The sequence below is a fragment of the Gouania willdenowi genome, chromosome 7 (assembly GCF_900634775.1).
Source record: "Gouania willdenowi chromosome 7, fGouWil2.1, whole genome shotgun sequence".
Lineage (NCBI taxonomy): Eukaryota > Metazoa > Chordata > Actinopteri > Blenniiformes > Gobiesocidae > Gouania > Gouania willdenowi.
This window is the reverse complement of record NC_041050.1, coordinates 34823609-34842903: the sequence shown is the minus strand read 5'-3', so window position 1 is coordinate 34842903 and position 19295 is coordinate 34823609. Positions and strand designations below refer to the sequence as shown.

At 38.7% G+C, this 19295-nt stretch overlaps 1 protein-coding gene across 1 annotated transcript in view; it reads right to left on the bottom strand.

Annotated features, from left to right (window-relative positions):
• Positions 1–19295, bottom strand: part of LOC114467550 (forkhead box protein J3-like) — a 119374-nt gene that overhangs the window by 80125 nt on the left and 19954 nt on the right. Inside the window, exons 2-3 of the mRNA XM_028453938.1 lie at positions 17153–17276; positions 14429–14932 (exon numbers count right to left, since the gene is read on the bottom strand). Of these exons, the coding sequence (XP_028309739.1) occupies positions 14429–14815 (387 nt within the window). The 5' untranslated portion in view covers positions 14816–14932; positions 17153–17276. The remainder of the gene's footprint in view (positions 1–14428; positions 14933–17152; positions 17277–19295) is intronic.

Here is a 19295-nt window from a genome sequence, read left to right as displayed (position 1 = left end):
ACAAAACCAGCCCGACAGACAGACAAACAGATAAATATCGTAAATATCCGTGAATTAATGCCGCCAAATAAATAACCTCCTTGTTCGCTAGAGCCACCATTTTGTCAGGTCAGATTTTGTCACAACACCGTCTCTCACAAACAACTTTCTCCTGCTGGTTGCTCTACAAGAAAAAACACGTATTTAAATAACGTGACTAAACCTCTAATAAGTAATAAATGTTTTTTTTACATTAAAATATACTAAAGTTACCCTTTGATGAAATAAAAGTTTTGTGTTCTATATGTACGCAACATGTAAGTCTGTCTAATTACCGTGAGAAGAGACAGTTGCGAGTGTGTGGTGTTGTTTTAAGCATGGAGCATTTCAAAAGTATGGCATTTCTGACCATGAGCCTGGACTTCTGTTTAAGCTCAGGCATTAAAGTGGGGGGGTGGCGAATGCAAAAAATAACAGGGAGAGAAAAATGCAAGATTTTCGACAACTTGGGGTTTTACTAAAAAGTAACTGCAGGCTGGGTTGCACAACTTACGGTACATCTCCGCCTGTTTTGCTCATTCATTACAGTTTTAACTTTATCAAACCCCCCCCAAGAACATCCAAACAAGTCATCTAAACAATGCTCTGACATATACCGATGTTATTTAGAGTGTGACAAAAGACAGGCTCATGTCAGACAGGGTACACAACCCATAAGTGGCAAATACGCTCATTCTGCGGTATAATTGTTGCATTCCAGAGTGCTCAAACAAAAAAAACCACCTCGAGCCTATTATTAGCCATATGGAGAGTGCTAGAAGCCTGGCTTTTTAGGGGGGGACACCGAGTTGGCTGAATGCCAAAAACTGGAGGAGATAGTGAGAGAAATACCTCACTTTTAATTAGGAATCTAATACTGAGACTGGCATTAGTGATTAGTATGTAATTAAAATCTCTAGCCGTGTTTCAAACTCAAGCATAATGAATAGCTGCATGCATACAGATGGAAGTAAAGCTAGAAGTGGTGCATGAGTCAAAAATGACACAAGGAAAATTGTGTTCATTTATTTTTTAATTGATGGCAGCTCCCTAGAAATGTGCAAGAGGAGGAGAAGCCTTGGCTTGTTTTGCCTCATACTGACAATTTCCTTTTGTTGCGACTACGGATTCAAAAAAACAAGTTAATTCATCTTGAAATATAATATTGAATTATAATCAAGGTAATAAATACCTAAGGGGAATCCTGAGAGCCTCTTGAGAAAAGAATGAGTCGTCTTCGGATGTGTTTGGAAGAATCTAGCTCCTCCTAGCACCAGAATATCTCCTTATCAAGTGGAACGGATACATTTCACTACCAAAATTGAAAGAGGAGCTGATTTCCAAAAGGTTTTTATTAGGGATGCACCAAATTAAACATTATTGGCTGAAAACCGAAATACCAAAAAAAAAATATTATGCAAAATATTAGTCCAATTGCATTTATGGCTATATCAATGTGTTCTAACATCACTGTGTCAAAGTCCGTGTAAAGCAGAATCAAATTTGTGTTAAGAGTTTGTCACACCACAGAAACATGTGTCATTGACCACTGAGACAAATCTGAAAGATTAAAAAATAGTATAATAAGTACATAAAATTAGGTCTCAAAATCATGGAAAAACAAGCACTTCTCTCTGCTCTGAAACCCTGGGGGCGTGTCAGTTAGAGGTGCTGGAACCATGGCCCGCCTCCGTGTACTAGCCACCTGTTCCCATTCAACGTTATTGGAGCCAAAATAAAGCGCTTAGGGTCGCTTCCATCTTGTAAATTTGACATCATTTGGAGACAGAGTCTGCGCAGTAGGGTACGGCAGGAGGAGCCCGGGTATCACACCCCGCCCATTTAACGTACTGCCCTGATGAATCTGTTCAGCGCTTTTGCTTCTATTGAATATGCAATCTGGGCATCTCTGCAGGAACGCTTAAAATATTGGGAAAATAGATCAATCTAGCACACGAAAATGTGATTTACCAAACTTGGAACTGCTTGCGGTTGCGTTTTGTGCAGATTTATTTAAACCGTTTGAGTGGCCGGTCTTAACTGACACAGCTGTACGCACACATGGCTACAGAGAAGTTGACGTAGGCAAAACAAAAGCTGACGGAAAGGGCGGATCTCTCCTACTCAGGTGAACTTTTTGGGAATTAAATAATTAAGACATTAATTCTTAGCACTTTTTTCCTCGCCATCTTTTGCTTAATTTAATCTGCCATTCGTCAGGTTTCCCTCACAGCATTCACGTTCTCATAGATAGTTTTCCATTTTGCGTTCCTCCTCGTTATGTTCACATTTGTTTCAAGTAATTCAAGCATATATTTAATTGCCTTTTCCACTAACACCTCTGAAATTTTATTTTGCACTTGTGGCCACTCGGCTCTCCCACAATCTCCATGTTGAACACTATAACATGCAAAACTCCAGTTTAAATGGAGCGGTCTCCACCACTTTTGAGAAGGTCTATTTGTAGCACTCTGTACTTGACATCTTCCTAAATCAAGCCTTAAGTAGATGGTGAAACTAATTCTGCAGCGGGACCACAGTTTTAAGCCGTTTGCTGTTTCTGATGTAACACTGCACACTTTAGTTTCTTGTGATTGCAATAAAAAACATGAAAGCTCAGCTTATACAAAAGAAGTCAAGCTAAAGTACGACGCAATTACTTTGTAATATTGTTTTCAGAAAATGGGGCGTGAATCGTTTCGTTCCATTGGTGTCCAAACTTTTGGGGGGAGTTACATCTTCAACATCATTCATTACCTTTTTCGTTACTTTTTGCTCAATATAAAGTTAAGAAAAATTAAACCTTTATTCTTGGGGGAAATTTGTATGTTACAGCAGTAAGAAGAGTAAAAGCACCAGCACAGATATTTTCATAGAGCATTTTATTTTTATTTTTTCCTTTTTCTCTTTCTTTTCTTTAAACTGCACTTAATTTTAACTGTATTTATACTGTATATGAGAAAGTGAACGTATAAAATACAGTTATTTAAGATTGTGTTCTTTTAATTTGAAAAATAATAATAATCTTACATTTTTAAATCTATTTTGAATCAGTAATTTTCATCAAGGTTGAAAGACGCTGGGTTTAGGGATCCTCTCTCACACTGCTCCATAATGTAAACTGCCAAGCTAAGCTGAAACTGCTCGATCATTGATATTATCAACAAACTCCACTTTCTCCACTGTCAAACCAAACCCAAACACAAAAAAATGTGCAATGTTCACAAAAAATAAAGTAGAAAAACAGATGTTTTCAGGCTGAGTCATGACAGACTCAGGATTGTGGAGGTGAAATCTGTGAGTTGTGCTCACGAGACCCGAGCTCTGACGCTTCAGCGCACGCAGCCACATAATGACTCCGAGCAGCCAATGACATCGGACCTTCTCCATACACATAAGTACACTTGACAGAGCATGGAGCTGAGGCGTAGAGCTCCCATGGAGGAGGCGGTAGGGGAAGGGAGGCAGAATAATGGCCCAGTGCTGATTCATATCAGGTGATTGTCTGTGACATGTGGTGTTCAGCCATAGGCCAAGGGCCACTGCAGCAGCGTTGCCCTTTACAACGTCACATTAGGCCTTGCTAATTTGCAGGCAATTAGCCGGGCTGCATGGAAGCTGGCCCGGGGCCACAGGGGTCGCCAGCGAGCAGGTTGCTCCTCCACACAGAACGCAAAAAAGCCATTTGCTGAAAAAGCAAGTCTAGACTGAATTTGCTGGCAACAAAATGAAAAACGAATGAACTCTGAGTGGCCTTCATATCAGCAGTATTATTCTTAACAGAACACACCAGAATGCTAAAAGGTTTTTTTTTTCTTTTTGTTTTGATTAACAAAACTAAAATTTGCTGTTTATAGCCTGCTGCTCAGTTAGCCCAGCAGATATGTCAAAAAGATGTTCACTTCTGGATGAAAGCATGAAAATTTGTACATGGGGGTTTTTGAGCATGCTGATTTAATGTGATCCATGCTGGCAAACCAAGGTTCCAACTCAAAAATCAGGAAATCCAAGATGGCCACCATCCGTAGTGCCAATTTGGATATTTTGTCATAAATCAAATATCTACATTAAATGTTTGAGTTTAATCATTGTACATATTGGCGAGTGCTGCAAAATAATCACCAAATGAATGCTTATCCATGCATGTACCAGGATCACAATGGATATAATCATCCTGAGAAATAATTGAAAATAGATTTATTAATTCATGTTTTGGTGGGGATTTAAATCAAATCGTTTTGTCATGCACAGTTGTGGCTGCAAAGGAATCACAATTTCAACCTTTTGTAATTTGTGGATGTAACTTACAGTATTTTCGGCTACTTCATGACAATCCCAAAACCTACATTTTACCACGTTTCTATGGAACAGAACCGAAGTTATGGTAAAATTGAAATTCACAATACGGATGGCGGCTATCTTGGATCTTGCGCTGAGTACAATTTAAAGTATTTTAAGATATATTATTGAATTTCTTGACCCTGAAAACCTATAATTCACCACTGAGATCATGGTTCTATGTCAAATAGAACCAAAGTTACGACAAAATATCTAAATCGGCAATATGGATGGCGGCCATCTTGGATTTGTTGATTTTGAGTGGGAAACATTGGTTCATGTACAAATGTTCATGCACACCTTTGCCTAATATTGCTACATAACTGCCAGGCTAAGTATTTTTACAATGGTTATGTGATTAAATATATAATAAAATGCTTATAGTGGTTTAGAAAAAAAATTGAAACAACCAAGTAGTTTAACAAGAGATGATCAAGATTTTTAGGTCAATTAAATAATATAAAGAAATATTGCAGTCACCCTCCCACCGCCGAAAATGCATGATTGCTTCTAAACAGAATTAATTCAGATGGAATAGTGTGGTACGATCTACTAGCAGAAAATATATATCTTCTTAAACTCAGAGATTTGCAATAAAAGCTTCAAAGTGCTGAAAAAATACCAAACCCTTCAGAGACAGGGAGGGAATAAAAACTACTAATGCAGCATATAAATTTACACTGAATGGCAAATAATACTGTAAGTCGAGTTAGTGAAGGTCAGGCTTTAAAGTTTATTATCCCAGGGGCACAGGGCAAATGCTTGGCCACGAGTTTAAAAGCCACATCACATGAGTAAAGATGCCAGAAGCAGACAAAATCCCCCTGGAGGGTTTGTCCTTTTACCAGCTCTCATCAACCAATTAAAATTACATTTATAATAAAAATTACTACAATAATAAAAATAAAAACATCCCAAAGAAAGAAAAGTGAGAGCGGGGGAAAGTAGAGTACCACACAATGTAGGACTCAACCCAGAAATGTAAAGAGTGGAACAGACAATATGAGATGGGATAACAACATCCCTGTTCCACAAACATAAGGTCCGATAACAGATATCGGCAACTTCTTTCAGAGCGGGGCCCAAAAAAATGTGATCGTCTGAGCTGATCTGAGGGCCACATTATCAACATTCATGTTAGCATTTAGAATAATGACCAATCTGAGCATTAATACAGGAAAGAACAAAGTGTTTTGTCTTTGTAGTCGTTTTCTGTGTGTTATCTTGGTGTTTTTTAATTAATTTTGTCTATTGTCTTCAGTGTTTGGAATAACGGCGTTGAAAATAACGGCGTTTGTTTTTCAGTAACGGGGTAATCTAACTAATTACTTTTTAACCCATTACAACGTCGCTATCATTACTGAACGTTAAATGCATTGATTGAATAAACTATTATCCGAAAGTAACCCCGGCTTCTTACTCAGCTGTTGTGAGGAAGTGGGTTAAAAACAAGGTGAGCGATTATGATTGGCTTAGGCGGCGTCATGTTTCATGGTAGCCAATCAGAGCCAGTGTTTTTACACATGTGCCAGCAAGAGGAGGTGGGTTAAAAACAAGCTCAGCGATTATGATTGGCTAAGGCAACGTGCCAGCACACACGACACACACACACACACACACAGCAGATTGGATAAAGCAGCAGAGATGGTGAGCAATCTGATGAAGAGCTGGCATTCTTAAGGTGACGATACAAACACTACTTTACATTAATTGTGGTCAAAGGCAAGAACGTACATGTGAAGTGTTCATTATATCCAGGAGTGAAGACTTTGTCGACATCCGTTGTAAGCAACTCAAATTTAATGAAGCAACTGTAACGCAAATAGTTACTTTCCTTGGTAATGAGTTACTTTTATTATAGAGTAATTCAGTTACTCACGCATTTACTTTTTGGAACAAGTACTGAGTAACTATGATTAATTACTTTTTTAAAGTAACGTTCCCAACACTGATTGTCTTGTAAATATGACACATTTTTGGAGCCTTTTTGTGTTTTTTGAGTCTGTGTGTGTTTTTGTTGACTGTGTATTTTTCTGTCTTTATGTGACTTTTTTCATCATTTTGTACATTTTTCTGTCACTTTGTGCAATTTTGTTGGCATTTGTTCCTTTTGTATAAGTTATTTTTGTAGTCAATTTGTGTTTAAGTGGTTGTTTAGTGTGTCTTTGTTATCAATTTGTGTACTTTTGTTGACACTTTGTGCATTTTGCTGTCATTGTCTGTGTTTCTGGAGTTATGTGTGTATGTTGTGTGTATGTTAAGCTTCATGTAACGTCCAACTTCATGAATTAGAATCTTGTTTTGAGGGATGTACAAAATTAAACGAAGGGGCGCATGTGGCCCCTGGGCCGCCAGTTACCCATGTCTGGCCTATAAGATGCAGCCTGATGTAACAGTGTTTTCATTCCACTCTAAAAATTGAATACACGCACGTTTGTACTGGATTCTAGGACTCCTTCGTAGCACAAAGGAAGCTTCGGAAACACTTAACTTTAAGTTGTATACATAAGGCTTACAATGCTGTTATTATCTGTCATTAGCATGAATACGGTGTCCTGAAAGCTGTCATTAAGTGTCGTTCGCTAAATTATTACAGCTTTGGAGCCATGTTGGCATTTTTTGGGTTAGATGGAGGGATCTAGTGTGGTTAGGCAGGGTGAGGGTAATTTAATTTTTTTTGTTTATTTTACATGGACAATGCACATTCATCAACATTACAGTAAATGTACCAGAGTTAGCCTAATAGCTAGGTGGTAATGGTTAAGATTAGGGTTGGGTTCAATTATAATTGTAATCACATAATTGATAATCAATTACAATTATGGCATAATTATAATTGTAATTCAAAAAATATGTTGCTGTTGTCATCATACTTTAACTGTTATTGAATTCAGATAATTGGAATTGCCATGAAAATTCTATAAAAATTGTCATTTATAATTTAAACGCAAAACTGAGGAACCATGTTACAGTTCTATGTACAGTTCTACACATATGTAGTTAATCAATAAAATAATTTTCAGATCAAGCTTTCCCACAGTTTACCAATTAAAAAAAATTAAAATCGAGGGGTATATTGACACACACAAAAAAAAAATTTGATACCAACAGAAAAAATATTAAACTATATATTTTAATTGATTAGAAAACCAAACAAGGTAACAAATAGATAGGAAAGAAATTAGATGATAAATATTTGTTTTTAGTGTATTTTACAGCTGATTTAGGGCCTGTTATCACAAGAGATGCTAATAGAAAGCTAACACAAGAGGATGGTTAACTTAAGCATTAGATTATTTATTTCAGGCTCAGTAGTCGTGGTTACTTGTAATTGAACTTTAGTAAATGAGAACGTAATTGTAATCGACATTCCGAGTATAAAAAAATAGCTGGAATTTATTTGTAATTGAAAACATAATTGTAACTGAAATATTAAATTGACCCCAACCCAGGTTAGGGTTTAGGGTAATGAATGACGCTTAATGACAGCTTTCATGACACCTTATTAATGCTAATGACGGGTGTCATGTCAAAATAATGACAGCGTAGTGTCAGCCTTTATGAGTAACACTTCAAGTAAAGTGTTACAGGAGCTTCTCCTTCATTACTTCTCAGGTGTAAAAGAACTAAACATTTATTGTTTCAGCCTCTGAAAAATGTGATGACCTTGGAAAGTTACAGTACATAAGACATCCGACTTGATCTGGTTTCAAAGAAGCAAACCTATGATATGTGAGCAATGCATGAATTATCTTGGGGGTTTTGCTGAACATGTGTGTGTATCCGTGTGGCAGTGCTCGACTGTTTGTTGTCCTGGTTTCAACTGTGCCGTTGCTGCGCTCTCACATTATCATACAGAGCAGACGGAGTGCGTGTGCTGGGTAGTAAAACTCTCCTCTGCTCTCTGACAGCTTCCCCCCCACCCCACCATCCTCACATCTCATCTCCTGCTGAGCTCCCCCTGTGTAATCTGCAGACTGCACACACACACACACTGCCTGCTTGAGTGGGAGTCTCTCTGTGGGTGCTCGTGCTTGAGTGTGTGTGTACGCATGTGTGTTTGGGGGGTGGGGGTGGGGTGAAGGAGGCTGCACACACAGTTCACTACGAATGAGGAGTTTTCTGAAAGCTAGGTACACCGAGGCAGATGTGCACCTTAGGGTGGGAGCTTGCATTGTGTGTGTGTGTGTGTGGGAGTCCGCCAAATGTGGCAGCGTGACGATCTGTGAGATCGCATCCTACTGCGTACAACTGACAGCAATCACCTGACCTGGAGTGAACTGGACTTATGCAATGTGAAGGCCACGTCTGCGAGAATTCATCATGTATATACATAACGTCATGTTAGTTTAGCTGTGTTCCTGCATTTGGATCTGACTGACCAGTTTTTATTTTATCAAACCTGTAACAATAATCACTAACATACAGATAAATGCATTTTATTTTAATTCAGGGGTGTCAAACTCATCCGTCCCCGCAGAATCTTTACGTGCTGTACATTTCTCTGATTTGGGGAATTTGGGGAAATTTTGTGTAATAATTTGAGGAATATTTTTCAGTGTTCTTTCAAAAAAATGACCACCGTCATGTGATATAAAAAATGGAAAACTGAGTCCTCGAAATATTGTGGATTTTAATTGAGTTTTTGTATATGGAGGGGCTGAGATACTGTATCTACAACTTAATGTTTATTTTCTATCATTTTTACATTCTCGAGCGGGCCAAATTTGATGCGCTAAAGGGCCGGATTTGGTCCCTGGGCCTTGAGTTTGACTCGTGATCTAAATAATATGTTGCGTGGCTATGTAGCTCTCCGTGTTTTATAGCGACAAATAAAATCTTAAGCATCTCTCAGGTTACAGATTAAGTATTTTAACTCCACTTAGTGGATTTGCACCAAAATGGTTTGTTTTGTTTTGCAGGGACAGTAAAAGTCGTTCTTATTCCTTCTAACATTTAAATCACTTGCCTCACTCAGTGACATCAATTCAATCTCAGACCAATGGTAATTAAATTGATCTCACCTCAACTATGCTGCCATTGGCCACGTTTATATGAGAGCTTTAATTGGCCTTTAAATCAGAATAAAAATTAAATCCTCTTTAAACTGACCTTGTAAACACTTAATTCCGAATAAAAATGGCCATTCTAAATTAAACTTAAATCTGAATTAAGTGGCTAGTTTATTCCAGTTTTAATTCCTCGATCTTGTAAACAGTTAATTCTGCTTTAAATTAATTACGGTCGTTCTGCGCATGCTCGACCTGTCGCAATGATGTGCTGATGAAGACATAATCCAAGAGGGCCGCCCGGAATTGAGCGGAGGCTATTTATTTAGTAAGAGCCTTAGAAGACATGGATACAGACGCATAAACATGCTGACATTCACATGGACACAGACTTACTACCCTTCTACGGTCTTCTTTCTCTCTTCTCCTGCTCAGCGGACGAAAGTGAAACAGTATGTTATTGTAAAGCTTCTGCTTCAAAACTATAATCAAAATATAAATAAAAATAGTTTTTCTGTGATCTTCATTTATGTTGTGGCCGAAAAGAAGGGTTTGTTTTGTGGGTTTTTTCCAATAGACGTGAATACATCACGTTAACCCCCCTGTCCAATCAGAACCTTTCCCAACCCCCAGACCTAAAGCAGATTTGAATAAAGGCAAATAAACTGCTTAATCCAAAATAAAAAGGGGTGGGGGGAGGGTGTGTGTCTGTCATGGGCCAAAATGTCCAAGTTGCCTGCTGGATGGAGAACGCTCTATGGAAGAGGAAGGTTTTGATTCTAATTAATACTGAAATTAAACATCAAGTAACAATAGCCATTATCTCTCCCAACGTCTATTTGTGAAATTCCCAAATAGACGTCTGATGTTTGCAGTCTTTAAGACTACAAAATGATAAGTCTTACAGTCTCAGAATAAGTCTCTAAGACTACATTCTGCTGCATGGATCGCCAATTAAAGAAACCTCACAGAACGTTCCTCTGGCATCATGCAAAATGAAAACCACGTAGCCATCAGCATAGAGCCATAATGATGCTCCTTAAATGCAGTCACACACAAATCAATGAATCCAGTGTTATAATTATGGGATACTGAAACATCCTGGCAATCAAAGCAGCAAGGAAATGCAGCCGTGAGCCGTGGTGAGAGAAAGCCTGAATGTTTCACAGTAACCCTCATTCCATCTCTTCTCATACTGAAAACTAATTGATTGAATCCTACGTGCGGGTAAGGAGCTTTGCCAACGCAACCTGGCTTGTATTATAACCTTTTTGTCTCTGTTTTTGGCATGCGTTTTTGTTCGGGGAACGGTGTGCTGAAGATTACAGACAGGGAACAAACACGGGTTTGTGAAAAGAGAGCGTCGAGTGACTAAGAGAGTGAACAAGGAGAGGAGGGGGTTCAGTCGAGTGCAAGTGCTTAGGAGATGAAGATAGAAAGTGAAAGAGAGAAATAATGAGAGAAGGATAAAAATGTCCTGCTCTTAATGAATGGAATTGGCTGATAGTTTGTAGACAGCCTTTTTTTGAAGTGTCATTGGAAGGACTATATCCATCCTCTTCTTCGATAATAAGGTAAAAAATCCCCAAGACACAACCACAGGGTTCTATTCATTTGTCTCCAGTAGCACAGCCACCTTTCTGCTCATATTAGCCTGGATTTGCATGGTTACATTTGCATAAGGATTTAATAATGTCATCTGAATGAGAGGAAACGCATCTGTCAATCACTCTTGGTTCACTAAAAGGTTTCTGAGCTTTTCCAGGCGACGGTGGGAATGGATATGTGAATGTTTGTGCACTGGCAATGCAATCAAATTTTGAATTCTTTATCCAATATTTTTCTTAGTTCAGATTTCTTTGTAAAACAATTATTAAATCTGTGTCTGGACTGAAAATTACAAGGGTTATAAATAAGTTATTTAAAAAAGCACAGACTTGAGCTTCAGTTGATGTGAAATACATACAGAAGTTTATCCAAACCTTGTAGATTATTGAATCACAATTCAGTTCTTTTGTATCATCTACAACAGAGATCCCCAAACTCAAAGGCACACAGAGATTGTTGCCAACATGTGGACCAGAGACCTAAAAACGATTCATCTGAGGCTTCGCGTCCTAAACATCCAGCCACGGCTCCCCCTGAAAAACCTAAAATCATCAAAAGCATGTTCCTTCGTGATCCAACATGTTCACCTGGTCCTCATGGAGGACCAGCTAAAAGATCGAATGGGGTTGGTCCAGGAAACAAAACAAAAAAACAAGGAGGAGAGGAGAGCTCAGAAACGGCTGCACACCTCCAAGCTCTGGTAGATGCCACCACTGAGTCTCTGGATGGTACCAGCCCTGAAGAACAGGTGAGGATTCACAGAGAACCTGAAACCTCCACCTCACATTTTGAGGAGCAGGTGGGGCTTCACGGAGAAACTGAAACCCTCCCCTCACACCATGATGACCAGGTGCAGCTTCGCGGCGAACCTGGAACCTCCACCCCACACCCTGATGACCAGGTGCAGCTTCGCGGCGAACCTGGAACCTCCACCCCACACCTTGAGGACCATGTGGAGCTTCCCGAAGAACCTGGAACCTCCACCTCACACCTTGAGGACCATGTGGAGCTTCCTGGAAAACCTGAAACCTCCACCCCACACCTTGAGGACCATGTGGAGCTTCCCCGAGAACCTGGAACCTCCACCTCACACCTTGACGTCCATGTGGAGCTTCCCGTAGAACCTGGAACCTCCAACTCACACTTTGAGGACCATGTGGAGCTTCCCGGAGAACCTGGAACCTCCATCTCACACCTTGAGGACCATGTGGAGCTTCCCGGAGAACCTGGAACCTCCATCCCACACCTTGAGGACAATGTGGAGCTTCCCGGAGAACCTGAAACCTCCACCCCACACCTTGAGGACCATGTGGAGCTTCCCGAGAAAATGGAACCTCCACCTCACACCTTGAGGACCATGTGGAGCTTCCTGGAGAAACTGGAACCTCCACCTCACACCTTGAGGACCAGCTGGAGCTTCACGGAGAACCTGGAACCTCCACCTCACACCTTGAGGATCATGTGGAGCTTCCTGGAGAAACTGGAACCTCCACCTCACACCTTGAGGACCAGGTGGAGCTTTGAGGTCCAACAAACTTAAAGGACCAGCAGAGTTGGTGGCAGAAAGACTGGGACGGCTTATTGGAAATACAGGAGGAAATCAGATAGATGATAAACCTCCTTCACACTGCACTGATGGACAAGGAAGACGATCGTCCCAAAAAAAAACCTTTCCTTCAGCGGCTCATCGAAAATGTGATGAAGCGATGGCAGGAGATGAAATACAGCTTTTGATTGGCTACAAGCAGCCACCACTAAAACATGGGTCACAGGGAGCAGCTCCGCAGCTAGGGAGACAACCATTGGAAAGTGGACCATCCTAAAATAAACTGCAACTTTTTAGCAACAAACCACGTTTAAAAAATTTGTGAATTTCACTTTTGACCAGATTTACTGTAATATTTGTTAAATTTGCTGTCTTTTTTCATGTAAAAATATGTCAATGTTAAATGCAAATGTAAAATTTAAATGTGACATTTTAATATAAATGTTAAATCCATCCATCCATCTTCAGACCCGCTTTTTCCTGTTTTCCAGGGTCGCGGTGTATAAATGTTAAATACAAATGCTAAATGTAAAAACTAAATGTTACATTTAAAGATGAATGTTACATTTAAATTTAAACTCCATATTAGGGGTGCAGTGCAATCGTTGTGTCCCGATACTCAACAATACGATATACATAGCAGTACAGTATATCGCATCATCAATAATTTCAAAAAGGTACGAAATACAATGTATTTATTTTTTTTAAACTTGCAAGAACAACTAAAATGTAGCTAACTGTATATAAAGTATCAATATAAAAAACAAGTAGTATGTCAAAACTGTCAGATTAAATTTTTCAAAAAACTTTAACTTTTGCTTCTACAACAAATTCTGATTTTTCTCTTAAATTCTTAAAAAAAAAAAGTAACCACATCTATTAAAGTGCCCAGTATGTTTCATGAAAATAAATTACAATAAACGTCCAAGCTAAAATGCATTGAGTGAAGTAGTTTAACGAGGTCTGATGTTTACGTGCTAGGCATATGTTAGCGCAATTAAATGTTTTTTTCGTTAAAAGAACACAATTTAAAAAATCGATTTGGACATTTTTTGGATTGATACAATAATCGCGCAGTGAAATATTGCGATATATCTGCAAATCTATTTTTTCTTACACCCTTACTCTATATTAGAAAAGATGTGTAAAAGGTGTGTATGTGTGTGATCTTACACCCAAACACCTGCTGTGTAGAGTTGATACTTTTGAAATATTACACGACATGGGGGTGGAGACAATATCCTCATTTTGGAACAGCTCTTTCACAGTGAAAGTGACGTAGAGGAGGATGTGTCTGAGACAGAGGACTTCATAGTGAATAACCCCAATCATGTTGTAAAAAAGGAAATAAAATTAAGCAAATAAATAAATTAATGAGAGGATGGGGGGTCATCAACATTAATCAATATGGTTCATTCTGCGAGAGCCATGCATATACACCACAAATTAGAAAATATTTGGATGAAAGATTTACTAATTCTAAAACTGAAAGTTTGACCAGATGGTGGCACTGCAAGAAAGGTCATATCATCACCTCAACCAATAGAGTTCATACTCTTGTGGTCATTAATGTTGTCAGTAAATTTGAGAAAATATGGATGAAAACTATTCAAGATAAATTGATTCTAATTTAAAAGTTTGGCCAAGAGAACAGGTCAAGGTTTGATTATCAAGGGGCTATTTATGTATTCAACAAATAAACAAAGGGCCAGACACAAAAACTTGGTCAACAATTTTCTGAAAATCATTTTCTGGAGGCATATATCCCTGGGGTCAGATTGACCCCAAGGGTAAAATGCGTAAAAGAATACTTAATTGTATTTTAAGGTAAAAACTATGACAATGACGTAAAAAAGCTTTAATCACGATCACATAGGATGTCATAGCATGGGTTTTCTCCATAGCTTACCTTCCAGCCACTGCCCGCCTCTCTGTAGTATGGAAAGTTGTCACAGATCCACTGGTAGATCTCACTAAGCGTCATCCTTTTCCGTGGGGAGCCATTGATGGCGAAGGTGATGAGGCTGGCGTAGCTGTAGGGAGGTTTACCATCTCTGTGTTGGGCAGCTTCCTCTTGGTCCAGCGTGGTCCCTGGGTCCAAATGAATGATTTTCTTCCCGGGCCCATGCCCATGATGTTGTGTGTGGTGATGATGGTGGTGGTGGTTGTGGTGGTGGTGGCCATGATGGTGCCCGTGGTTATGGTTACCCATATCTGCCTTTTGGATGGAGGTCCTCATGCTAAGCTGAGGAAGCCAGTCCATAGAAGTGAGGCTGCTTTCCAGCTCAGAAGTCATAGTGCTTGTTGTTGGTTCTGAATTCAAACGGGAAGGTGGGAGGCCCAGCGATGAGGTGCGCGGAGGATCTCCTCCTGGCTCACTGGAAGGGTTCTGAGCAGCAGACTTGGCTCAAGCCTAGAAAAGCAGGAGGATTGTTTACTACGACTATTCATTTCTTTTTACTGGAGCAGGGAGCAGTTGGCAGATGTTAACTTGCACACAATTTTCCACATGCAGCCTATCCTTGTATAATGGAATGCTAAATGTAATGGCATGCTCAGTTCTTAGTTGTCAACAATATACATCAAAGGGATTTGTACTGTGAGCTAGGGCTGGGCGATATGAACTCAAAATGCCAATATACGATATAAATCTTGATTATTTTAATTCGAATAGTCTTACCAGAAAGACAATTCAGGGTTAAATTTGCTGATAAATTTACATCACAGTGCGTTATCATTGGTTATTAAAAAAAAATTAAAAACTTGTATCACAAACATGGGTAACTAACGGCCCCAAAAGTAAATGCATAAAATGAGAGCAAAAAAATACCCAAAATTACTACAAAAACACAAATTAACAGAGAAATACACAAAAGAACAACACAAATACTTAATAGGACAACAAAAATACACAATAGAAGAAAAGAAAATGCACAATGGTACAACAAAAATATGCAAAAAAACCTACAATAGCGTACAAATGAACAAAGAAATACACAAAAGGACACACAAAGAGACAAAAATGCACAGTGAGACAACAAAAAAACAAAAACAACAAAAATAAACAAAAGGAGAAAAAATACACAATGGCCACATTTACATGAGAGTTTTAATTCCTCTTTAAACTGGCCTTGTAAACACAATTCCTAATGCTAATTTAATTCCGAATTAAACTTAAATCCGATTAAGGTGGCTGGTTCATTCTGATTTGAATCCCGAATTAGATAATACCTCTATCTTGTAAAGACTTAATTACCGTTTAAGTTAATTCCAGTCATTCTGCGCATGCGCAATGACGCGCTGGTGACAACATGGTGATGGCTGCCTGGACTTGAGCTGAGACTATTTATTTAATAAGAGCCTTAGAAGATATGGCTATAATGAAAAGAATGAATGGACGGAGGCAACAACATGCAGACTTTCACACAGACTTATTAAACACACACAGAACTCGGTAAACACAGTAAATGCAACAGGTTTCAACGGACGGCTCACACTAAGACCCGGAGACAGAGTAAATGCGTCACCATACTGCTGCACAGGCTGTAATATCACCAGTTTATCATTGTACCGATGGTAGAGCTAGTATCATTACCAGGGAGCAAATATTTGTTCCTGGTTATTGTTTTCCGGAGTTTTACCGGTCATTAGTTCCCATCTCCCTTCCGCTCCGCGGTCCAAACTGAAACCGTGTGTTATTGTCAAGCTGTTGATTCAAAACTACAATCAAAATGAAGGTGAAAACATTTCTAATGTGTGGTGTTCTGTGTTATAGCCAACAATAAAAGGTGTGATTTTCCGATAGACATGCTACGTCACGTTCGCCCCCTGTCCAATCAGAGCCTTCCCAACCCCCAAACCAAAAGTGGAATTGAATAAAGCCAAATAAACCGGTTTTCCATGTAAACAGGTATTTGGAATTACTATTCCCATGTAAACACGAAGCAGAACACTTTAATTCTGAATGATTTAATTTGAAATAACAAATTCCAAATTAAAAAACATCAGGTAACCGTGGACAGTGGGACAACAATAATCTGAGAACAACATACAGTACATACCAAAAAATATACAAAACGACTGAGAAAGACATCCAAAATCACCAAAAAATACACAAAAAACAACAACAACAACTTACAAATGAAGAAATACACAAAAGAACAACAAAAGGGCACAAAAAGAGGGGAAAAAAATGCACAATGGTACACGAAAAGTAAATAAAACAACAAAATTAACAAAAGGAGAAAAAATACACTATGGGAAAACAATAATCTAACAACATAAATACACAAAATGACTCAGAAAATCGTCTAAAATTACCAAAACAATACACAAAAGAACAACCAAAGGAGGAAAAAATACACAGTGGGACTGGGGCATTTATTAACAAACTGCTGTACAATATGAGACACTTATGACACCTAAAATGAGTATTTTAATACAAAGTACGCTATAAAATAAAAAAATATTGAAATATTCTATATCGCCAAAATAGTAAACTTGATATATCTTGACTCTCGATATATTGCCCAGCCCTACTGTGAGTTATGTACACTAAATCAAATCTTTAATGAAGCAATTATATTTCTATAATGTGAGAGCAATAGAAACAAAGGGGAGTTACGTGTCTTACTCTGGTCATTTCTTTCCATCCCTCTTTGGGCGAAAGCATCGGAGGAACCCACTGATGTGAAAGGTAGAATCCTGGCCTCACACATGTTCACCACTTCTTCATTCAGCCACTGCGATGGCTACAGCTGTAACGTACAAACACACACAAAGCCACACAAGACGGTGAGCTCGCGCTGCCAGACAGCCTTCATAAGATATTAATATCCTGCAACCATTCAACTGGCCTCGGCATCTGTCCAACCCGATTAAAACTTCTCCGTGTTCTTTCTTTCTTTCTTTCTATCTGGATTGCCTCGCACACTCGTTCCCTCCAAAGTGGAAATGGCAATTGGATCTGCAGAGTGACTAAAAGCTGGGGAATTGTTTTCACAAGTGCCTGCCAAATGGGGGAACAGCTCAGGAGGAATTCCTACCCTCTAGAGGAGCTGAAAGGCTCGTCCCCTTTCACTCTCCGTGCCGCTGCACGCACGCGCACACACACACATATACACACAGCGTGTGCTCAGCGTGCCTCACTCTCCTGTCAATTCCATGCCCACCGTACACCCCTGAGACTCAGATCGCTGTCAGAGAAGCACAAATAATGTAACCCCGCCCCCCCACCACCCTAAAAAATACCGCTAAAAATTTAGTGCAGTAGTTATTATTATCTATGAACAGCACTGAGCCTAAAAACTGGCTTTTATTATTGGCAGTGAGAGTAGTGTTTGATAGTATATGTTTAATCGATTAATCAATGACATTTTTTATAAAAACAGTTCATTTATAAAGCAAATGTTAACCCTGCTTAAGCTGAGTAAAATGAAATAAAAGTGTCTAACGCACAAACAAAGGCTCGTGCTAGCACATTCGATAACACAACACTTTTAATTAGGAGTGTGACGAGATCTCGTGCCACGAAATCTCGCAAGATTAAACTCTGCAAGATTTCTCGTTGCGTTAAAAATGTGTCTTGCAAGATTTATGTTTTTTTTTTTGTAAGCTACCAAACTTCTATTTGTGACCTGTGGGGGAAGTAAAGCGCTCTTGCTACGTCTAGCCTGCAAGAACCTAAAACAGGAGAAGGAAAAGAAGAAGAGGAAGAGAAGTAAATTTTTAGTTTGAGTTTCAATTTGTGGAAGAAGTAGTTTATTAACAGTTAAAAAAAACATGGCCGTGTAGTTGCAGTATGTTGTTAATGACATACTTGGTCAGGCTCTGTTTGCACTATTTGCACTCTGTAGTGACAAAGTAGAACTTTGATTTGGTTTTGCACATAATATTGTTTGCACTTGAAAAAAAAGAAAGAAAAATAATTTTTTCTTTTATTCTATTTGAACTTTTGGAAATTTTAATTTTAGTTTCAATTTGTGGAAGAAGTAGTTTATTAAAATCTCATGCTTAGATCATGCATGTAAAAAGTTACAATACAACATTTCAAAATGCATGTGCATCTGGGTTAAATAAGTCTGTTGGTCCAGTCATATATTTTGTCATTGTAGTTTTCTTAAAATCTCGTCTCGTTCTCATGAACCCAATATCGTGTCTCGTCTCGTTAGCTGAGCGTATCGTCACACCCCGAGTTTTAATAGTTGATTTTTATCAACTTTATCAATTCATTGTTGCAGCCTTAGTATGAACCAAAGTTGGGGTCAATTACATTTTTACAATTACTATTCCGTCTTCAATTATTCATGTTCAATTATAGCCCAATTTTGATTATGGTGACCAGCATTTTCTCCAATTACAATTAAATTTACAATTATTATTTTCCCCCTGTAAGTCAATAACGTCTTCAATTATTTAAGTTCAAATTAAATTAATTACAATCACAATTGAGCTTTTAATAAATAAGCCCATAAAACGTAACCTTCCTCTTGTGTTAGCTCTCTGTTAGCATGTCCTATGATAACGGGTGAGTTTGACGTAGAACTGGGTGATATATCAAGTTTTCTATTTTGGCGATATAGAGAATTACAATATCTCCCTTTATCGATTTACATTTCTTATAGCTTATTTTGTATCGAAATACTTGTTTTAGGAGTCGCTGCTTTCACTATTTCTCAGAACAGCATGAAAAGCTCAGTTTGATGTATTTCTGAGTGCGTTCTAACCCAGACCTTCCCCTAAACAAGCCGCACTACAGAACTCACTCACACGTGCTG